General features: G+C 42.7%; 1 protein-coding gene across 1 annotated transcript in view; it reads left to right on the forward strand.

The window, feature by feature from the left end:
* The window catches only part of DPYSL3 (dihydropyrimidinase like 3), a 146,101-nt gene that overhangs the window by 124,995 nt on the left and 3,195 nt on the right, over positions 1-17,911 (forward strand). The window contains exons 8-12 of the mRNA XM_044664512.1: positions 2,495-2,615; positions 6,974-7,130; positions 12,562-12,703; positions 14,717-14,887; positions 17,587-17,766. Coding sequence (XP_044520447.1) covers positions 2,495-2,615; positions 6,974-7,130; positions 12,562-12,703; positions 14,717-14,887; positions 17,587-17,766 — 771 coding nt within the window. The remainder of the gene's footprint in view (positions 1-2,494; positions 2,616-6,973; positions 7,131-12,561; positions 12,704-14,716; positions 14,888-17,586; positions 17,767-17,911) is intronic.

Here is a 17,911-nt window from a genome sequence, read left to right on the forward strand (position 1 = left end):
CAGTAGCTTGGTAAGGCTATCCTCAGAGGAGCACACCCTTGCAGCAGCATCGGCTTGTAGGAGCAAGCGTTGTTTGCCCCCGTAGTCAGTAGCAGGTTGGCATCCTAGGACAGGCCACCCAGAACTGATTCTGTATTTTGCATATGAATGAATACAAATTCCCTCTCGTTCCATGATTCAAAGCTGATATTGGTGATAGGAGGCAGAAACCCCCCAAGCAGAAGTATCTAGTTCTCCTCCCCCCGATTGTGACGATCCCTTCTTTTTAGTGTAACTTGAATGTCACTGGAATTCATTAACAGCTTTTGACCCTGGCCCATAGGCCTTGCCTGTAAAGCCACTCACTGCCATGTGGGAAATAAAGCCAGATTAATTCCACAGGGTAGGTTGGTTGGGCTAATCGGCGCCATTCTCAAAACCATTTCTAAAGGCTAACCACTGAGGAGATGTGCTTGCAAGATAGATTCCTTCAGCTGGGTCACTCGGGGAGTCTGCAGCGGGCCAGGGGCCAGGGGATTTCAACGAAAGGCCTATTTTTGCCTCCTCTGGTTTGGCTCCATCTCTCGTTCCCTCCTTTCTTCTTTTTAATAAGAGGCCTTTCAGCTGTAGCATCTGTCAGAACCTTGGAAGCCCTTGTGGGTGAAGTCAGAGAGAGTGATGTAACCCTCCAAAGATAGCCAGGTTGCCCAAGTGCTGGAAATCCACGCTGCTCTGGGAGAGAGGGAGATCGGAGGCCAGGGCTGAGGCCACGGGGAACCGAGGCGGGCGGGCCAGCTGCTCGGAGGGAAGGGTTATCGGGGAACGAGGCAGGGCTCTCCAGTTCAAAGCATACCTAAGCTGTACCTCAAGTGGTGCCTTCTAGCCCTGCGACCCACATGCTGCAGAGAAACTCGAGAGGGTGACTGTCTGAAAGATAACAGGCTTAGTCGCGGCCTCCTCGGTCATCGGGAGGCCCAATGTCACCTTCCCTCCCCAGAGAGGAAAAATTACCTTGTGAGGAGTGCAAACTTAGCTGCTCGGGCTTATGTTGTCTGTAAAGCTGCATTCTTCCCACTGTCGTTCTTTTGTAAAAAGTTATTAATTAAAATAGATTATTTTAAAAGAAATATAATAAATACCTAAAATAGGTATAGACTTTTAGATATGTCAGTCACTTTCTTCTCCATCCTCCCTCTTAGCAAAGTAAAACATTTGCAGAAAACCTACCAAATCCCATTGTAATTTTTTTCATGAAAAATTATTTATTAAAATAGGTTTATTTTAATAGTATGAATATATACCCAAAATAGATTTAGACTTTTAGAGTATCAGTCACTTCCTGCTCCATCCTCCCTTGTAGTAAAGGAAAATATTTAGAAAACCTACCAACATTTGCAAAACCTTCCCACTGTAACTCTTTTGTAAGAAAAATTATTAAGATAAGTTATTTTTAAATTAAAATTTTTAAATAAAAATTATATTTATTTTGAAATAAGTATATGATGCCTAAAATAAATATAGACCTTTAGAAATAGTAGGAAATAACTGTCCTCCTTCATAGCAAAGTAAAATATTTACAGAAAGCCTACTAACAGTGTTCCAAAATCTGTTGGTATATGTAACCATAGTTCACCAATTCTCTACCGTTTTCTGCTTCAGTTTGATTTTGTGTGTGTGTACATATCTATATATGTGTATATATGTTTTACATACATACATATATATTCATTTTCCTTGGCATTTGTGAAATTCAAGCTTTGCACTTAGATGCAAAGACCAAAATAAACAAAGCCAGTAGTGTACACAGATCATAGAATCCTAGCTGGAAGGGACCAAACTCTAAGGTTTTAAGCCCAACCCCTCTTGCTTTATAGACAGAGAGAGGGAAGGCCAGGGAAGCCAAGAGACAATATAAGAAAATACAAGATGATTGGAGATAGGGAAGCACACTTAGAACTGGAAGGTGCGAGAAAATCATTATGATAATGAATGTAAAAGGTTTTTGTGTTGTCTAATGAGGATATGGTTTATTATCATTGTAAGCTGTGGCCCAGCATCCCAGTGTTGGGTTTAAAAAGGCTTGAACTTCATCTTGACAGCATCCCACTTATTACTCTCTTAATTTTTGATATGACCTGCCTCTTGGACTAACCCTGCAAAATGCTGTCTTTCAGAAGATATCAGAGTTTTAAACTATAGTTCGGCTGGTGTTTGCTGATTCCTTTAGACAGACATTCCGGGACTAGGGTGGTGTTTTCCCAGAGGGGTGGGGTGCACCATTTTGTGGGATAGGGAGATAAAAGATTAATATTTTTTCAACCTTAAGTACAAGCAGAGCCTGGTTGTTTACTTAACAAACAGAGCCACCTGAAAAACTTATGGGCCTTCTTTGTTAATGGGCAACCACTCATCTCTTTGAGGAATGACAGGTGGCTGGTGGGAGGCAGAGGAATTGGCAGCTTTGCTGGGGAGCTGGTCTCTGGCCTTTCTGATGAATGGACTCCTTTTCTTCTAGCTGGAAGCTGAGGCTGTTTTTCGGGCAATCACCATTGCCAGTCAAACCAACTGCCCTCTCTACATCACCAAGGTCATGAGCAAGAGTGCTGCGGACCTCATCTCTCAAGCCCGGAAGAAAGGTGAATTGTGCTCCCCCCGTGTTCCTCTCCTTCCTGGCATCTCGGTCAGGGTCCCCCAGAGTCTGAGTGTGCACATGCAGAATGTTAGGATGCTAGCTCTAGAGAGGAAAAGGACCTCAGACACCGGTCCTATTTTGCAGATGAGGAAACTGAGGCTCAAGGAGTTAAAACTTGTTCATAAGCTTTATTACACATCCTCACTGTTGCTTTTCGCCAGTAACTAGGCTTTAGTGGGCAGCCAGGTGGGGCAGTGGGCAGAGCACCAGACCTGGAATCAAGAAGACTCATCTTCCTACCTGGGTCACCCTGGCCAAGTCACTTCACCCTGTTTGCCTCAATTTCCTCATCTGTCAAATGATTTGGAGAAGGAAATGGCAAACTACTCCTTTAATCCTGGCCAAGAAAAGCCCACATGAGGTCTTGAAGAATAAGACAAGGCTGAAGTGACTGAATGGCAGCAGCAGCAACTGTGCCTCCTCTTCCAGTGTCTCTGGATGAACACAGCCACTTTAAAGGCTGGGGGATGCTGCTAACTGGCAGTATCAAAGACCTTGTCCCTCAGCTTGGCTGGTACCTGACTTGATCATCCCAGAAGGTGTGGTCTCTGGGTGGTTACGAAATCTGTAGGGACAGATGGTAAGTGAGAAGTCAGGGAAGGAGGGAAAGGAGGAGAAAGGAAATGGATAATGGTTGCAGGTCATTAGGTACTAATGAAATACTTTGGGTAGAGGAGAAACTGTGAGAACAGTAGTTTAAATGCCACATTTTGGGCTAAGTCCACAAAACTCCACATGTAAGTGATTGGGGTTGCTAAAAATAGCCCAGCGGTCTTTTGATGCCCAGCTTCCCCGAGGGTGGGTGGCCCATTCTTGTGGGGAGAGAACCCTTTCTGTCTAGACAGCCCTGACACATTCACTCGGGTTCTCTGCATTGCCCACTTGACAACAGTAGTTGTGTATGTGTGTGTCTGTGTTTTACTATAGGCATTACATTTGCCCACTGACACGATACTGTTTTTCCTCACTGCCTGAGTCACAAGAGGGGTGGATCTGGGAAGAGGGCCCAAATTTCTCCTGTTCCCCTTCCTTTCATGGAGAAAAAGGAGAAATGAGGCAAGTGTACACATGCCTGCAAACCCGTCCTGGGGACTGACCACTTCTCCGGCTTGTTTTCATATGGATTTCACTGCCCTGATGGGTTCTGCCTTGAGTTCTGACCTTTTGGAGAGACCTGACCTTGTGTTCTACCCTTTCAGGCAGACTTGGCCGGGGGCTCTGTCTTCTTGAATTAGCGTGTTCCTTTGCTGGGTAGGAATTGGTCAGCCTTTGGCTTCAAGTGAAGGTTGCTCAGGAAAAGGCGGTACATATATAGCCACAGAGGACCTTTGAGGGCCATTGGTCCAAGCCTCTTCACCTGGCAGTTGAGGAAGGGATTCTGTAGTGTTGAGTCTCTACTGAAACCTGGCATCGTGTAGGATGTCTACACTGCAGCACGGCATAGGATGTCTACACTGCAGTATGGCCAGGAAACTACATGCCAAGGGAAATAAAGCATATTTCATTAGGGAAAAACTTGTCCTTGAGAGAGAGTATGTTCTTGGATCTTTCTTTCTACGTTTTTCCTCTAAGGGAGAGAGAAAAGATAACTAAGTAAGGAGACTTAGTGGTTTTCCTGTTCAGGTTTGAGTTGCTGATGGGTTTCCAAGGTCTTTGGTGACTCAGCTAAAGTGGCTCCTCAGGACTAACAATCCCTGTCTTTGGGGGCCTGGGTGAGTTTTCTTTGCTTCTTCACTGTTGCATCTTTCTTGCTATTTTTCCATAGAGTTGTCTTTAATATTTTTTCTTCTTCACTGTTCATACATCTGAATTTTTTAGTTGAGTTAATATTTACAGAGAGTTCCTAAATCACCATGCAGATTGACATCAGTACAGCTGGTTTCACCATAGTATGCTAGGCATTATTATGAATCACCATTATATACAGCTTTTAAAAGATATATATTTCAAATTTAACATAGTAAGCATTCTTAAACCAAGTCTTTTCTGTAGCCTTACAGGGGAAATTTTGAGATAAGGAAGAGAGAGAGGAAAGGAAGGTCAAGACTGAATGTGGTTCTGACACCTTAAGAAGGGGATAACGCTGATAAATACTGGCTTGAATAGGAGATAGGAGATTTTTAGTGCTCATCTATTTTTTCTTTTTAAAATAATTTTTATTGTTATCTTTTATTTTATAATCATCTAGCAGTTATTCAGTTTTATTAAGCACATGCTATGTGCCAGGCAGTGTGCAAAACCCTGGGGATTCAAAAGAAGGTAAGACAGTCCTTGTTCTCAAGGAGCTCATGGTCATTTGATAGGGGAGACAGCATGCAAATAGCTATGTACAAGATATATGCAGGATCGCTTTGGAGATAATTAACTTAAGGAAGGGACTAGCATTAAAGGGGATTGTGAAAGTCTTCTTATGGAAAGGGAGATTTCAGCTGAAATTTAAAGACAGCTAGGAAAACTACATTCTCTCAAAGACATTCGTCATTTAAAAAACACAGACACAGAGAACCAAAAAAAAGTATAGCAAAGTTAGTTAACACACCAGAAAAGTCTGGTCTTATCTCTGACACAGCATCCTATCATATCATATGATAGGCTTAGTCATTAGAATTTAAATGCGTGGCTCTTTCCATTTATTAGATTACAGTCATTATTGTTTTCTGGTTTGTCCTCATTATGCCTCTTTATTGCTCTTTCTTTTTTTTATCCCTTACCTTCTGTCTTAGAATTGATACTAAGTATTGGTTCCAAATTAGAAGAGCAGTAAGGGCTAGGCAATGGGGATTAAGTGACTTCCCAGGGTCACATAGCTAGGAAGTGTCTGAGGCCACATTTGAATTCAGGAATCCCCATCTCTAGGCCTAGCTATCTATCCCCTGAGCCACCTCGTTGCACTTTTCTTATTATGCCTTGCATCTGTTCATCTAAGTCTTCCCAGGCTTCTCTGTATTCATTATTCCTTACAGTATAAGAATGTCCCTTTGTACTTATGTGTCTTAAATTGTTTATTCATTCTTCAATTAATCTCATCTATTTTCTAACGAATTATTGCCTTTAAATAAATATTTATTAAATGTCTGTTGTGTGCTAAGCATTGAAGATACAGAGACACATATGAAACCTCCATCCCCTTCAAGGAGCTGAGGTTCTCCAGGGATGGAGTTTGGCAACCTTATTCCTTTGCTTCAGGAATCCTCATGACGGCTTTCATTCATTGTTCTCCTGTCCCTCTCCCATTTAGGTTCCCTCATTAAGTGGTCCAGTTGGAGACTTAATTCTGGGAGCATTAATTCTTTGCCTGCCCCCAGTTTTCCTCAGTGCTCCTGACTCATTCCTTGCCCAAGATTGAGGTGATGATAAAGGACTGTTGCAGTCCTTCCACTGAGAAAACTTTGACTTTGGGACAGCAGTGGAAATCCTTGTATAGGTCAGGCCTACTTGTCCCTGTTGGCTTTGGGGAGAGGGTGAATTTGGACCTTCCTTGCATGCTGGTACTGCTTGTTTTTGTCATCCTTGCTTCTAAATGTGGGATGCTCCCCGTGCAGATCTGTATCTCTTCTGAACCTTATAGTCTTAGAGAAGCTGCCTAGGAGCACTAAGAGATTAAATAAATAAAATAAGAACAATAACAGCCAGCATTTTTATAGTCCTTTAAGGTTTACACAGCACTTGACGTACTAGTTTTTATCCTTACATCAACCCTGGGAGGTGGATGCTATTATAATCTTCATTTTGTTGTTGTTCAGTCATCTCAGTAGTGACTGACTCTTCCATTTGAGATTTTGGGGTGAAGATACTGAAGTGGGGGCAAGTGGGTGGCTCAGTGGTTAGAAAGCCAGACCTAGAAGTGGGAGATTCTGAGTTCAAATTTAAATTAACCCCAATTCCACTTTTCTGCCCTGGAATAGACATGGTATTGATCTTGAAACAGAAAGTAAGGACTTAAAAAAAAGTTCCTGGAGTGGTTTATCTTCCTTCCTCAGCTCATTTTACAGTTGAAGAAACTGAGGCTAACAAGGACAAGCATCTTGCCCAGGGTCACACGGCTGAAATCAGATTTGAACTCTGGTCTCCCTGACTCAAGGCCAGGCGCTCAAATCTGCTGCATCACTTAGCCGCCTGAATGTATAACATGAGGAAAATGTATAGCAGATGTGGCTGACTCCAGGCCTTGGCCAGGATCACATAAGACTTACATCTAGATCTTCCCCAAACACCTCTCTACCTTCGGGGAAACAATGACATAAATCAGGCCCTACGTCTGTCTGCCTACTACAGGTCCCCTCTTCTCTTTGTACCCTCTAGGCAATGTGGTGTTTGGGGAGCCCATCACAGCCAGCCTTGGCACAGACGGGACGCACTATTGGAGCAAGAATTGGGCCAAAGCGGCTGCTTTTGTGACATCTCCTCCGCTGAGCCCTGACCCCACCACTCCGGACTATATCAACTCCTTGTTGGCAAGGTAATGGTAATGATTACAACCGCAATGGCAGAGTGATCGTGCGTACATACATTTATGGGTGTGTGCACGTCGACACGCATGGCTGAGGCCCTCTGTGCGTGTTACTGGTACGTAGTGTGTGCTTGATGTATTCTGCACCTTCTGTGAATACGGCGTCTGTGCTGTGGGCACTCGATGCGTGTCCAGATGCAGACTTCGTGTGGACGGGCTCGTGTGTTCTTCACGTCATCTAGGGATGTGAGATAAGGGACTTCTCCCGCTGCTCGTGACCGAGGCACGATTTGGACTACTCATGGGTTCCTGATTTCCAAGTCCAGTGCTCTCGCTATTGCTGATTTTGCTTCACCGCCCCAGGGATCGTGCATACTCCAGGGAGCAGCGCCTGGAATAGGAAGATGGGAGCCGAAGGGAGAGTGGGGTGTCAAAGGGCGGAATTTGCCATGGGGGCAGTTGGCAGCGGAGCACCAAATGGGGTTAATCTGGGGAGGTTTTAAGCCTCCAGATGCCCCCCGAGAGAGGCATGCCAGGGCAGATCGGGCCAGTGAGGAACAATGAGGATGGTCAGGCAGATCTCACACAGGTGCTGTGCGGGCTGTGAATTCTAGAAATTCCTCGGCGGCCCAGCGCCGGCCTCTCTCAGGGATCTCATCCATGCCGACATCCCCAATGCCAAAAGAATGATGCGATCTCATCCAAGAAGCCAGTCGAGTATGGCCAGCGCCTGCTCGCCCTCTGCTAGGTCTCGTCCCCTGATGACGTGGAGAGTCCGTATCTCGGAGGGAGTCTGGGGGGAGGTGGCGAGGGAGAGTCCAGAGCTTCGGATTCATTGGTGAGGGGGTCTCCTAATGTGTGATAACTCTCTCCACCAGTCCCGTTGGACCACTCATCTGCAATTCATCATCCTAGAGAAGCCCAGGGTATTGAGAGATTAAGTGATTTGCCCAAAGTCTTTATATAACTAAGGCAAAGCTTGAACAACTGGGTCTTTCTGACCCCAAAACTGGCTCTCTGTACCAGTTTTTCTCTTCCTTTTATCATCATCTATCTGTCTAGAATTTTAAGGTTTAAAAAGTTCTTTATCAATATTATTATTTTTGATCTTCATAGTAACCCTGGAAGGTAGGCACTACTATTATTCCCATTTTATAGGAATAACTGAGGCAGAGGCCAAGGGACTTGCCCAGGGTCACCTAGCTAAGTAAATGTCCAATCTCTGTGCCTCCAGACCCGTCACTATCCCTGTGCCACCTACCTTACTTAGTGGTTTTTTATATTTGACAAAGTGCTTTTCTTGTCAACATCATCAAACATGTATTGATGAGCTGCTGTATAGAGTTCTGTGCTTGGCACTGGGCTTACAAAGCCCTGGGAGTGGCGAATGATCTATCCGGGGTCTTGGTCGCTATGTCATTCGAAAGATAAATAGATGTAATATTCACGAAGCACTTTCTACATGCCAAGCACCGTGATGAGACCTAGGGATATGAATACAAAGAAACAAGACCATTCCTGCCCTCGTGCAGCTCACTTTCTAGTGGGAGAAGACCACCCAGGGAGGGCTAGGGGGGCACAGAAGGGGGCAGAGAGGCAGAAGAAGGCCGAGGCTGGAGCCTCAGAGGCAAAGTCTGAGGGAGCTGATGATGGCCGCATTCATTTATCCCCTTTTCTGGTGGAGGAGGTGAAGAAACTGAGGGCTAGACATGAAATAATTTGCTGTGATCTCTTGTCAGCAGGTTAGTGGTGGGACTAGAATGTAGCCATTTCACTCCCGATTCAGTCTTCAGTTTATTTGAACCGTTCCTCTTCAGGCACAATCATGTTCTTTTCACACACCTGACTGTATCCAACAGCCTTCTCTGTGCTGTCTTCTCCCCTTAGAAAGTGAGCTGTTTGAGGGCCTAACAGGAAAGGTCCTGTTTATTTGTATTCAGATCCCTAGTCCTCATTGCAGTGCTTGGATGCAGAAAGCACAGAGCAATATCATACCTATTATCTGCCTAACAAATTAGTTATCCCAAATATGTCATTAGCCACCCTCGGTCGGCTTTCTAGCCTCTGGGATTTAGGAAGCAAACAGCAGCCATGTGGAAAGTGCCAGGATCTTCCTCAAAGTTCCAGGTCCCAACTCATTTCCCTGTTTTGTCAGCTACCAGCAAATACCAAGGCCCTTAGCAGAGACTGCTGGCACCGAGTGGGGCTTAGAAGAGACTGTTGGAGACCGCAGAGCTCACTAATCACTTGGTACAGGAAGAAACTGAGGCCCAAGAGTGTGAATGACTTCTTGGCCTGAGGTTTATATGGAGAGTTCGCGGCAGAGCTGAGACTGTATCTCGCCTTTTTCTTCCCTGATTGTCTCTTTAAAAGTCTCAGGAAGCCTACCCTGACCCCCTAAATCCCCGAGGGAGTGTGTGGGGTTGTGATCAACAGTTACCCTTCTTGCTAGAACCCTACTCAGAAACAAAGCAGCAGCCCCTCAAAGAGCAGGTCTGGGAGCTCTTGAGGGCTTTGCTTTCAGGATGCCTCCTCTGTGTGGGAAACGTGGAGAAGGTACACGTGCTGAGGACTTGGTGGCCGTATTGGTGGGAACACATACCACCCCAAATCTAGGTTGACTCGTGCAAATCTCGAGCGTGGCCTGTAATCAACAGATAATGGATAGAGATCTGAAAACAGGGACCTTAGAAGAGACTGTTTGTGTAGCCTGCTCATTGTACAAGACACCGAGACTCAGAAAGGGAAGGAGCTCCCATAGGTTTTATCCCCTAGGGCAGTGATGGCAAGCCTTTTAGAGATGGAGTGCTGCCCCCCCGCCCCACGATGGGTATGCCCTGCCCCCTTTTGCCCCACACAGGGGAGGGAAGCATTCCCATTGGGCTGCTGCGCAGAGGGGCAGGTGAACAGTGAGGAGTGGCCCCAGCGCTCCTCTCCTTCTAGCTTTGCTGCCTGTGAACCACTCACCTTCCCAGCTGTGTGCTCCCAATGGCTGCTGGGCAGAGGGGCAGGGGATGGAAAAAAATGTCCTCATGCATGGTGGAGATGGGAGGGGAGCAGCTCCATCTGATGAGTCCCTCTGCTTTTCTAGTAACAAACTGGGGGTTCAGATGGGGGGTGGCTGCTTGCCCACAGAGAGCTCTCTGCGTGCCATCTCTGGCACCTGTGCCATAGGTTCACCAGCACTGTCCTAAGGTATCAAATCTGGACTTCGACTCAAGGTCTAAAGACTCCAAGACCTATGTTCTTTTCATTCTATTGCATTGAGCTTTTGGTAAAGGAATACGGAAGGGAAGGGAATAACTTATAATAGTGCCTGTTTCATGCCAAGCATTTTTGCAATCTCATGGGATTTATCTCACATACATTCAGCTTGGACCTTTGATTTCAATAGTATAGGAAATTCTTATGTAAGGAAACTTCTACCAGTGTGAGTCAGCATCTTCTTTTTAACTTAGTGTCTTAAGGTTTACTGAGAAGATTGAGAAGTTTGGGTAAACCTGGCCGGGTCATATAGTTGATATGTGTTGGTGGTAGGACTTGAATTCAGGTCTTCTTGGCTTCAAGGCCAGTTCCCTACCTACTATTTTATGCCATTTCTCCATTCCATTTCTAAGAGCATGAAAGTGAAAAAGATAAAGAGTGAGATGATGATAAAAAGGAAAAAATCATTTTTATTTAAAAAAATATTAAAAACAAAGATCTTCCACTGGAAATCTACTTTGAAATATAATAATTTTATTTAATTATTTTAATAGATATTCATTCTTTTAGGAGATTTAATATTAATATTAAATTATTATTTATATTAATATTACCAATATTCAACATTTATCTGACCATTTTTGATGCCCATGTCCATTGCTAGTTGTTCATTGCTACCCCCTGGTGGTAAATATTATTAATGCATAGGATCCGAGAGATGTTTGGGGCTATTTAGTTGCTCCCCGCCAACTCGTCTTACAGCTGAGGAACCTGAGGCAAAGGCAAGATTTCCGGGTCTTGCCCAAGGGACACATGGGCAGTAACATCAGAGGTAGGATTTAAACCCTGTTCAGACTGTAGGTTTAGAGTTCTTTGTACTTTTTTGTACTTTTTTTTGTACTCTTTTGTTTTTCTAAAGCAGAATGTTTGAGCCAGAAGGAACCTTTGAAATCATCTATTTTGAGCCCTTTATTCTGTAGAGGCACAATTTAGAGTTGTTTAGAGATAAGGAGACTAACCTGAGACCCAGAGAGGAGATTTCAGCTGTCTAAGGACACACAGCTAGTCAGGAGCAGATCCATCACTGGAATGAATGGGAATGGAACTTTCTACTATCCCTTGAATATCACAGATGCATTCGAAATTTAATCTCTGAGGTATTCATCATAATAATAGGTTTAGTCCTCACATTTTCTTGCAGTTAGAATTTGTACCCTGAATCTTTGGGCCACTGTGCTGCTGCAAACTGGCCTCCATAATTAGGTAGCAAAATTTCTCTGCTTTAAAAAGTAATTCATCATGAGAAAGTTACTGTTTTAGACAGAAATTGTAACAATAAAATGAGTTCTGATCAGGAATTAAATTAAAAGGTAGTTTTAAATGAACTTTTAGCATATTGGAACCTCAGAAATAGGTTGAATATGCTTCCTGGTTCATGGATTATTGACTCAAATAAGGAAGCTTTTCACATGCCACCACACAGCTGTCATGCTTAACGGAGCCCAGTGGAGACACTTTTAGCCTCGAGCTAATATCCTAGCCTGGAAGAGGGCAGTCAGATACAGACATGGAACAGGTACATAATCCCCATCTAACTCGCCCCATTCATTTCTCTCAGATGTGGAGGCCTCGAGAGTCTCTTAGCAGCTAAGTTTTAGGGTGGATGGAGTACTCAACCTAAATAAGCCCAGAAGATCTGAGTTCAAGTGTGGCCCCAGACACATACTAGCTGGTGTCACTGGGCAAGTCACACAATCTCTGTTTGCCAAAATTTCTTCTGTAAAATGAAGATCATAACAGCATCTGCTTTCCAAGGTTGTGAAACAAAAAAGATGTTGTAGAGTGCTTTGCACAGTGCCTGACACATAGAAAATGCAATATGCATGTTAAATATTATCATTATCATCATTATTATAAAGTGCTTAGCACAGTGGCTGGCACATAGTAGGCACTATATAAATGTTAGCTATTATTATTATGACTATAATTATTATTGTTTCTGTCTCTGAAAAGAAGATATATCATACAGAAGAAAAAAACCTGAAACTTGTGGAGATTAAGTACTTGTTGTAAGATTACATAGTAATTAGTGCCAAGAGGTGGGTTTTAAACCCAGGTCGTTTAAATTTTTTCCATTGTACATCATTGTTTATGAAAGGACATCTGTCCAAGGTAGTTGTCAAGGGATCTTTTCTACCATCTTTTCCTGACTTGAAGCTTTTGTCTCTCCTGTTAGTGGGGACCTGCAGCTTGCTGGGAGCGCCCACTGCACATTCAGCACAGCTCAGAAGGCAGTCGGGAAGGACAATTTCACTGCCATCCCCGAGGGTACAAATGGGGTAGAAGAGCGCATGTCTGTCATCTGGGACAAGGCTGTGGTAAGAAACTGGGGATGGACGAAGACTCTCCCCTTTTACCCAGGATGAAGTTTGAGAACTGGAGCTCAGGATATTGATGAGTGAACTAAGAAGGATCAACTAATTATTATTAATTAGCTTTGCCAAACACTGGAGAGATATATAGAAAAGTGATGATGTATAATTAAAAATCCATATAGATGGGGGCAGCTGGGTAGCTCAGTGGATTGAGAGCCATGCCTAGAGACGGGAGGTCCTAGGTTCAAACCTGGCCTCAGCCACTTCCCAGCTATGTGACCCTGGGCAAGTCACTTGACCCCCATTGCCTACCCTTACCACTCTTCCACCTATAAGTCAATACACAGAAGTTAAGGGTTTAAAATAAAAAAAAATCTTAAAAAATCCATATAGATATAAATTTTAAAAGGAAAAATAATGATGAGAGTTTTCTGATCCTAAGTATAAATGGTCTAATGAATTCTCCTTAATGTTGCCTTCAATCAATAAATAAACATTTACCAGGTATCCATAGTATGTCAGGCACTAAACTAATTGCTGGGAGAGCTTCTGGAAGGCCCCTAACCTGCTGAGATGGAGACCCTCTGGCTCTAATTTAAGCACTGACCTTCGCCCTCCTTATCACTATCAATGACATTTTAAATGCTTTAGGTTTGGCTCCTTCAAAGGTTCTATAAAAGTGTTCATTGATCCTCCACAGTCCTACATACTACAAGTATTAGCATTTGTATTTTACAGATGAGGAAACTGAGGATCAGAAATTTTGAGTGACTTGCTCAGTCACAGAGCTATTTAGGGTCAGAGGCAGGATTTGACCCCAGATTTTCTTCAAATATAGCATTTTATCCACTCATCATGCTGTCCCTTGGAAGTATATCAGAACACCTTTCTGCTGTGACACCTAGCTTCTTGTTATTTAGTTATTTCAGTCATGACCAATTCTTTGTAAGCCCATTTGGGGTTTTCTTGGCAGAAATACCAGAGTAGTTTGCCATTTCCTTCTCCAGGTCATTTTTACAGATGAGGAAATGGAGGCAAATGGTGAAGTGACTTGTCCAGGGTCACACAGGTAGGAAGTGTTTGAGGTCTGGATACAGGAAGATGATGAAGCTTTATTCACTGAACCACCTAGCTGCCTAATTAGAGCTTAATAAATGATTATTGACTGACTAGAGACTAGACGCTAGTTTGGATCATTTGTGAAACATTGCTTACACTAGCATCCCTTTCCTAAACATGTTTTAAGACACATCGATTTTGTTTACTCCTTGAGATAACAGGCTTGTTCACTCTGTGATATTCCTAAACTACTCTTCTGACCATATCACTGGCTTCCATTTGCCTCTGGAATCAGGTACAACCTCCTCTTGTTTGACACTAAAAGCCCTGGCCCCAGCCTTTCCAGAAGTGTTACACATCGTTCCCCTTCATTCACTTTATGGAACATCCAAACTGGATCTTTTGCTTTTCCTCACAGTATTCAATGTTCCATTTCTATATACTCTGTACTGCATGTTCCCTCATTACCTTCACTTTTTTAGATATTCTATTTTCACCTTCTATTTGAGGTCTGTCCTAATCTTTGTTCCAAACTACCTTCCCCTAAATTACTTTATTTGAATTTCATATACATTTTGTATACTAATAATACACTCTCCTTGAGAATAGAGTTTGTTTTACTTTTTGTCTTTGTATTCCCAGAACCAGGAATAGTTCCTGGCACATACTTGATGCTTAATAAATGTTTGTTGATAGATTTATTTGGTTGAAACATTGGGGCTGGGAGCCATTGGCCTATACTGAAACCATTTGTTAGTCACTGTCTTATCACAGGCTTAGAGATATCCAGTCCAAGCCAGTTACATTTAATGGATAGTTACCATCCTTGAGAAAGGTTCCTCACCACACTGAAGTTCTGTGACCACAGGGTTTGGAGGACACTCAGCCATCTCAACCCACGTCACAATATCCTGTTTTGGCTTGTACATTGACAAATGACCATTTACTCTTAAACAGGCCACTGGGAAAATGGATGAAAACCAGTTCGTAGCTGTGACAAGTACCAATGCCTCCAAGATCTTCAACTTGTATCCTCGGAAGGGGAGAATATCTGTGGGTTCTGACAGTGACCTAGTCATTTGGGATCCAGATGCTGTGAAGATCGTTTCAGCCAAGAACCATCAGTCGGTAAGGTTTCTTGTGATAGGGAAGGAATTGCTGGAAAGGGCATAGGGTCTGAAGGTGAAAGGAGATCTTAGAGGTTATTTAACTTTTTAGAAGAAGAAAAAATGAGACCCAGAGTCTTTTAAGTTACTTTTCCAAGATTTATGGATAGAGACCTTTCTTCCTCTACAAAAATTTATTTGGGAAGAATTTTACATGCAAAGAATGCTAACCTGAAGCCCAACATGTTACTATTAACAGCCCTTCCTTATTCTTTGTAGTCATGAAATTATTGAACTTCTAGTTGGAAGGAACCTCTGAGGTTTGAAGCGTGCAGACTCTCCAGAGGAGCAGTTCTACCAGAATGAAAAAGTACTGAGATACCAAAGAAAGGCGTAGACCTCACCAACATGGTGAAATATATGGGTTTATCAGGTTTATCAAGGGAGTTTACTCAATAAGACCAGCCCTAGGAAGCAACAGGATAGAACAGTGGATCCCTGTACCAGCCTCTGACCAAATACTATATAAAAACAGAACAAAGAAGGCCAGAAATGGCCACTGGTCACGTAAATGGCACAGTTAGAGCTTCTTTTGCTATATAAGGTACTTTGCATTAACTCTGGAGTCATAGGTCACGACATTCTCCCACTCTTGACTCCTACTGTACAGAGGTCAGTGGGTGCACCCCTCACTCCTCATTTTACAGACAGGCCCAGTGAGGCCAATACTTGCTCCAGGTCACACAGGCAGGAAGTTTCGGAGCCAAATCTTCTAACTTCAAATCTCCTATCATTTCCACTCTGCTGTGCCTCTCATGTAGCCTACTTTCTCAGTGCAACGTAAGAAGCACTACAAAAAAATGTGTATGGTGGAATTCTCCAGCTGCTACTTAGGTAGTAGCTAGACAATCACCTAGACTAATGAGGCGGCCAGTTCTACTGTTGTGCAATTCTATTGTTAGAAATTAATTCTGGAATTGAGCCGCCAAATCCAAAAAATCTGAAAAGTTGAAAGCAGACTCAGAAAACATCTCAGTTTAACTCCTACATAAGAGATGATCCCTTCTTTGGTGTTTACATGGTCATCCAGACTTTTCTTGAAGACCTCCTCTGAAGGAGAGCTTACTACCTGCCAAAGTAAATTACTTTGTTCTTTGGAAATATCTTAATTATTAGAAAGTTTTTTCTTAGAATGATACAAAATTTGCCTCTGAAACTTCTACCCGTTTTTCTTAATTCTGTCTTTAGGGTTAAGAAAAGAAAGTCTAATTTTTCTTTCACTTAACAATCCTTTAATTATTTAAAGACAGCTCTCCTAACTTCCCTAATCATCTCTTTTAGGCCAAACATTTCTGTTTCCTCCAAATAACCCTTATATGGGATCCCCTCTCTCATGGGCACCCTTCTCTGGATGTTCATTTTATCTCCTTTATTCCTGCTATTTTTTGGTCTGCCAAACTAAACTCTTGACTCATATCAACTTTGCAGATTATTAAACCTCTTTTCCTTCCCCCTCCTTTTAGAATGAATTATGGCCTAGACACATCTTCCTCATTTTATGTTTATACAACTGATCTTTGTGAATCTAAGTGTAGAATTTTGTTTATCCCTGCTGAATTTGAACTTTGTGTTGTTGTTCATTCAATCATGTCTGATTCTATACTCTCTCTCTCTTTATATACATATACACACATACACATATATGTCTCTGTTTATCTATCTGTATGTGTTGTGTGTGTGTGTGTATGTGTGTGTGTATATATATATATATATTTTTTTTTTTTGAGAGAGAGAGAGAGAGAGAGAGCACAAAGATGCAAAGATACTGGAGTGATTTTGCCATTTCTTTCTCCAGTATGCCTTCATTTGTTTATTTGTTGTTGTTTTTATTATTGTTTAATTAAGAAAAATTTTCCATGGTTACATGATTCATGTTCTTTCCCTCCTCTCCTACCACCCCCCTCCTGTAGCCAACAAGCAATTCCACTAGATTTTACACATGTCATTGATCAAGGCCTATTTCAGTATTATTGATATTTGCACTAGGGTGATCACTTAGAGTCTACATCCCTAGTCATATCCCCATCGACCTATGTGATCAAGCAGTTGTTACCCAAATTTAGTGGCTTGAACTCATGGAGAACAAAGATTCTTTTGTTATCTTCTCCTTTGTCTTGAGTTTCCTTGTTAATTATGGTAGTGTTAGACTACTTACTATGAAGATCACTCACTTTGTTAGAGAGAAGAATGACAATACAAGGAGTCAGTCCTTTGGAAGAAGTTGAGTACATACTGTACTTTTCTTTTTACTTTTATTCATAGTATATGTCTATCAACCCCTTATGTTGGTATAGGTAGGATAGTGGACTTGGGTCACAGTGTCCACAATGAACCTATTTCACTTCTGTGTGTTTTAAAAATTTGTACCCTGGGGACTTTCATTTCACAGCATTCTTTACTCTTCCTTGGGTTCCCTTTTGTGTCCCTGTGTTCTGTCCTGGTGTGGGTTTGTTTATAAATTTGCTGAATCCCAAGCTGCGGGGCTTTTCTTTGGCTCGAGCACATAAGCTCTGGCTCTTTCCTCTGCTCACTCAGCTGAAGGGAACCCCTTTTCTCTCTCTCTCTTTGTTGTTATTAAATCCTATAAATTTAAATACTTGGAGTATTCATTTTTAGTCTTACACTTCTTATCCATTGTGAAATTTCCTCTTGTGATTACAGGCTGCTGAGTACAACATTTTTGAAGGGATGGAGCTTCGAGGAGCACCCCTGGTGGTCATTTGCCAGGGAAAGATCATGCTAGAGGATGGCAATCTTCATGTGACCCAGGGGGCTGGGCGCTTTATCCCTTGTAACCCTTTCTCTGACTTTGTCTATAAGCGCATTAAAGCTCGGAGGAAGGTAAGAAGAAAATGGAACCCTGATAAAATAGAAGCCAACTGAAGTGGTCATTGAAAGATGTGGAGGCAAGGGCTGATGTCTTGCTCTAGCTCTCACTGAGGTACAGAGGAGAATTGTGAAATATTAGGACACAATCACTGTGGCT

Source organism: Gracilinanus agilis, chromosome 2 (assembly GCF_016433145.1).
Source record: "Gracilinanus agilis isolate LMUSP501 chromosome 2, AgileGrace, whole genome shotgun sequence".
Taxonomy (NCBI): domain Eukaryota; kingdom Metazoa; phylum Chordata; class Mammalia; order Didelphimorphia; family Didelphidae; genus Gracilinanus; species Gracilinanus agilis.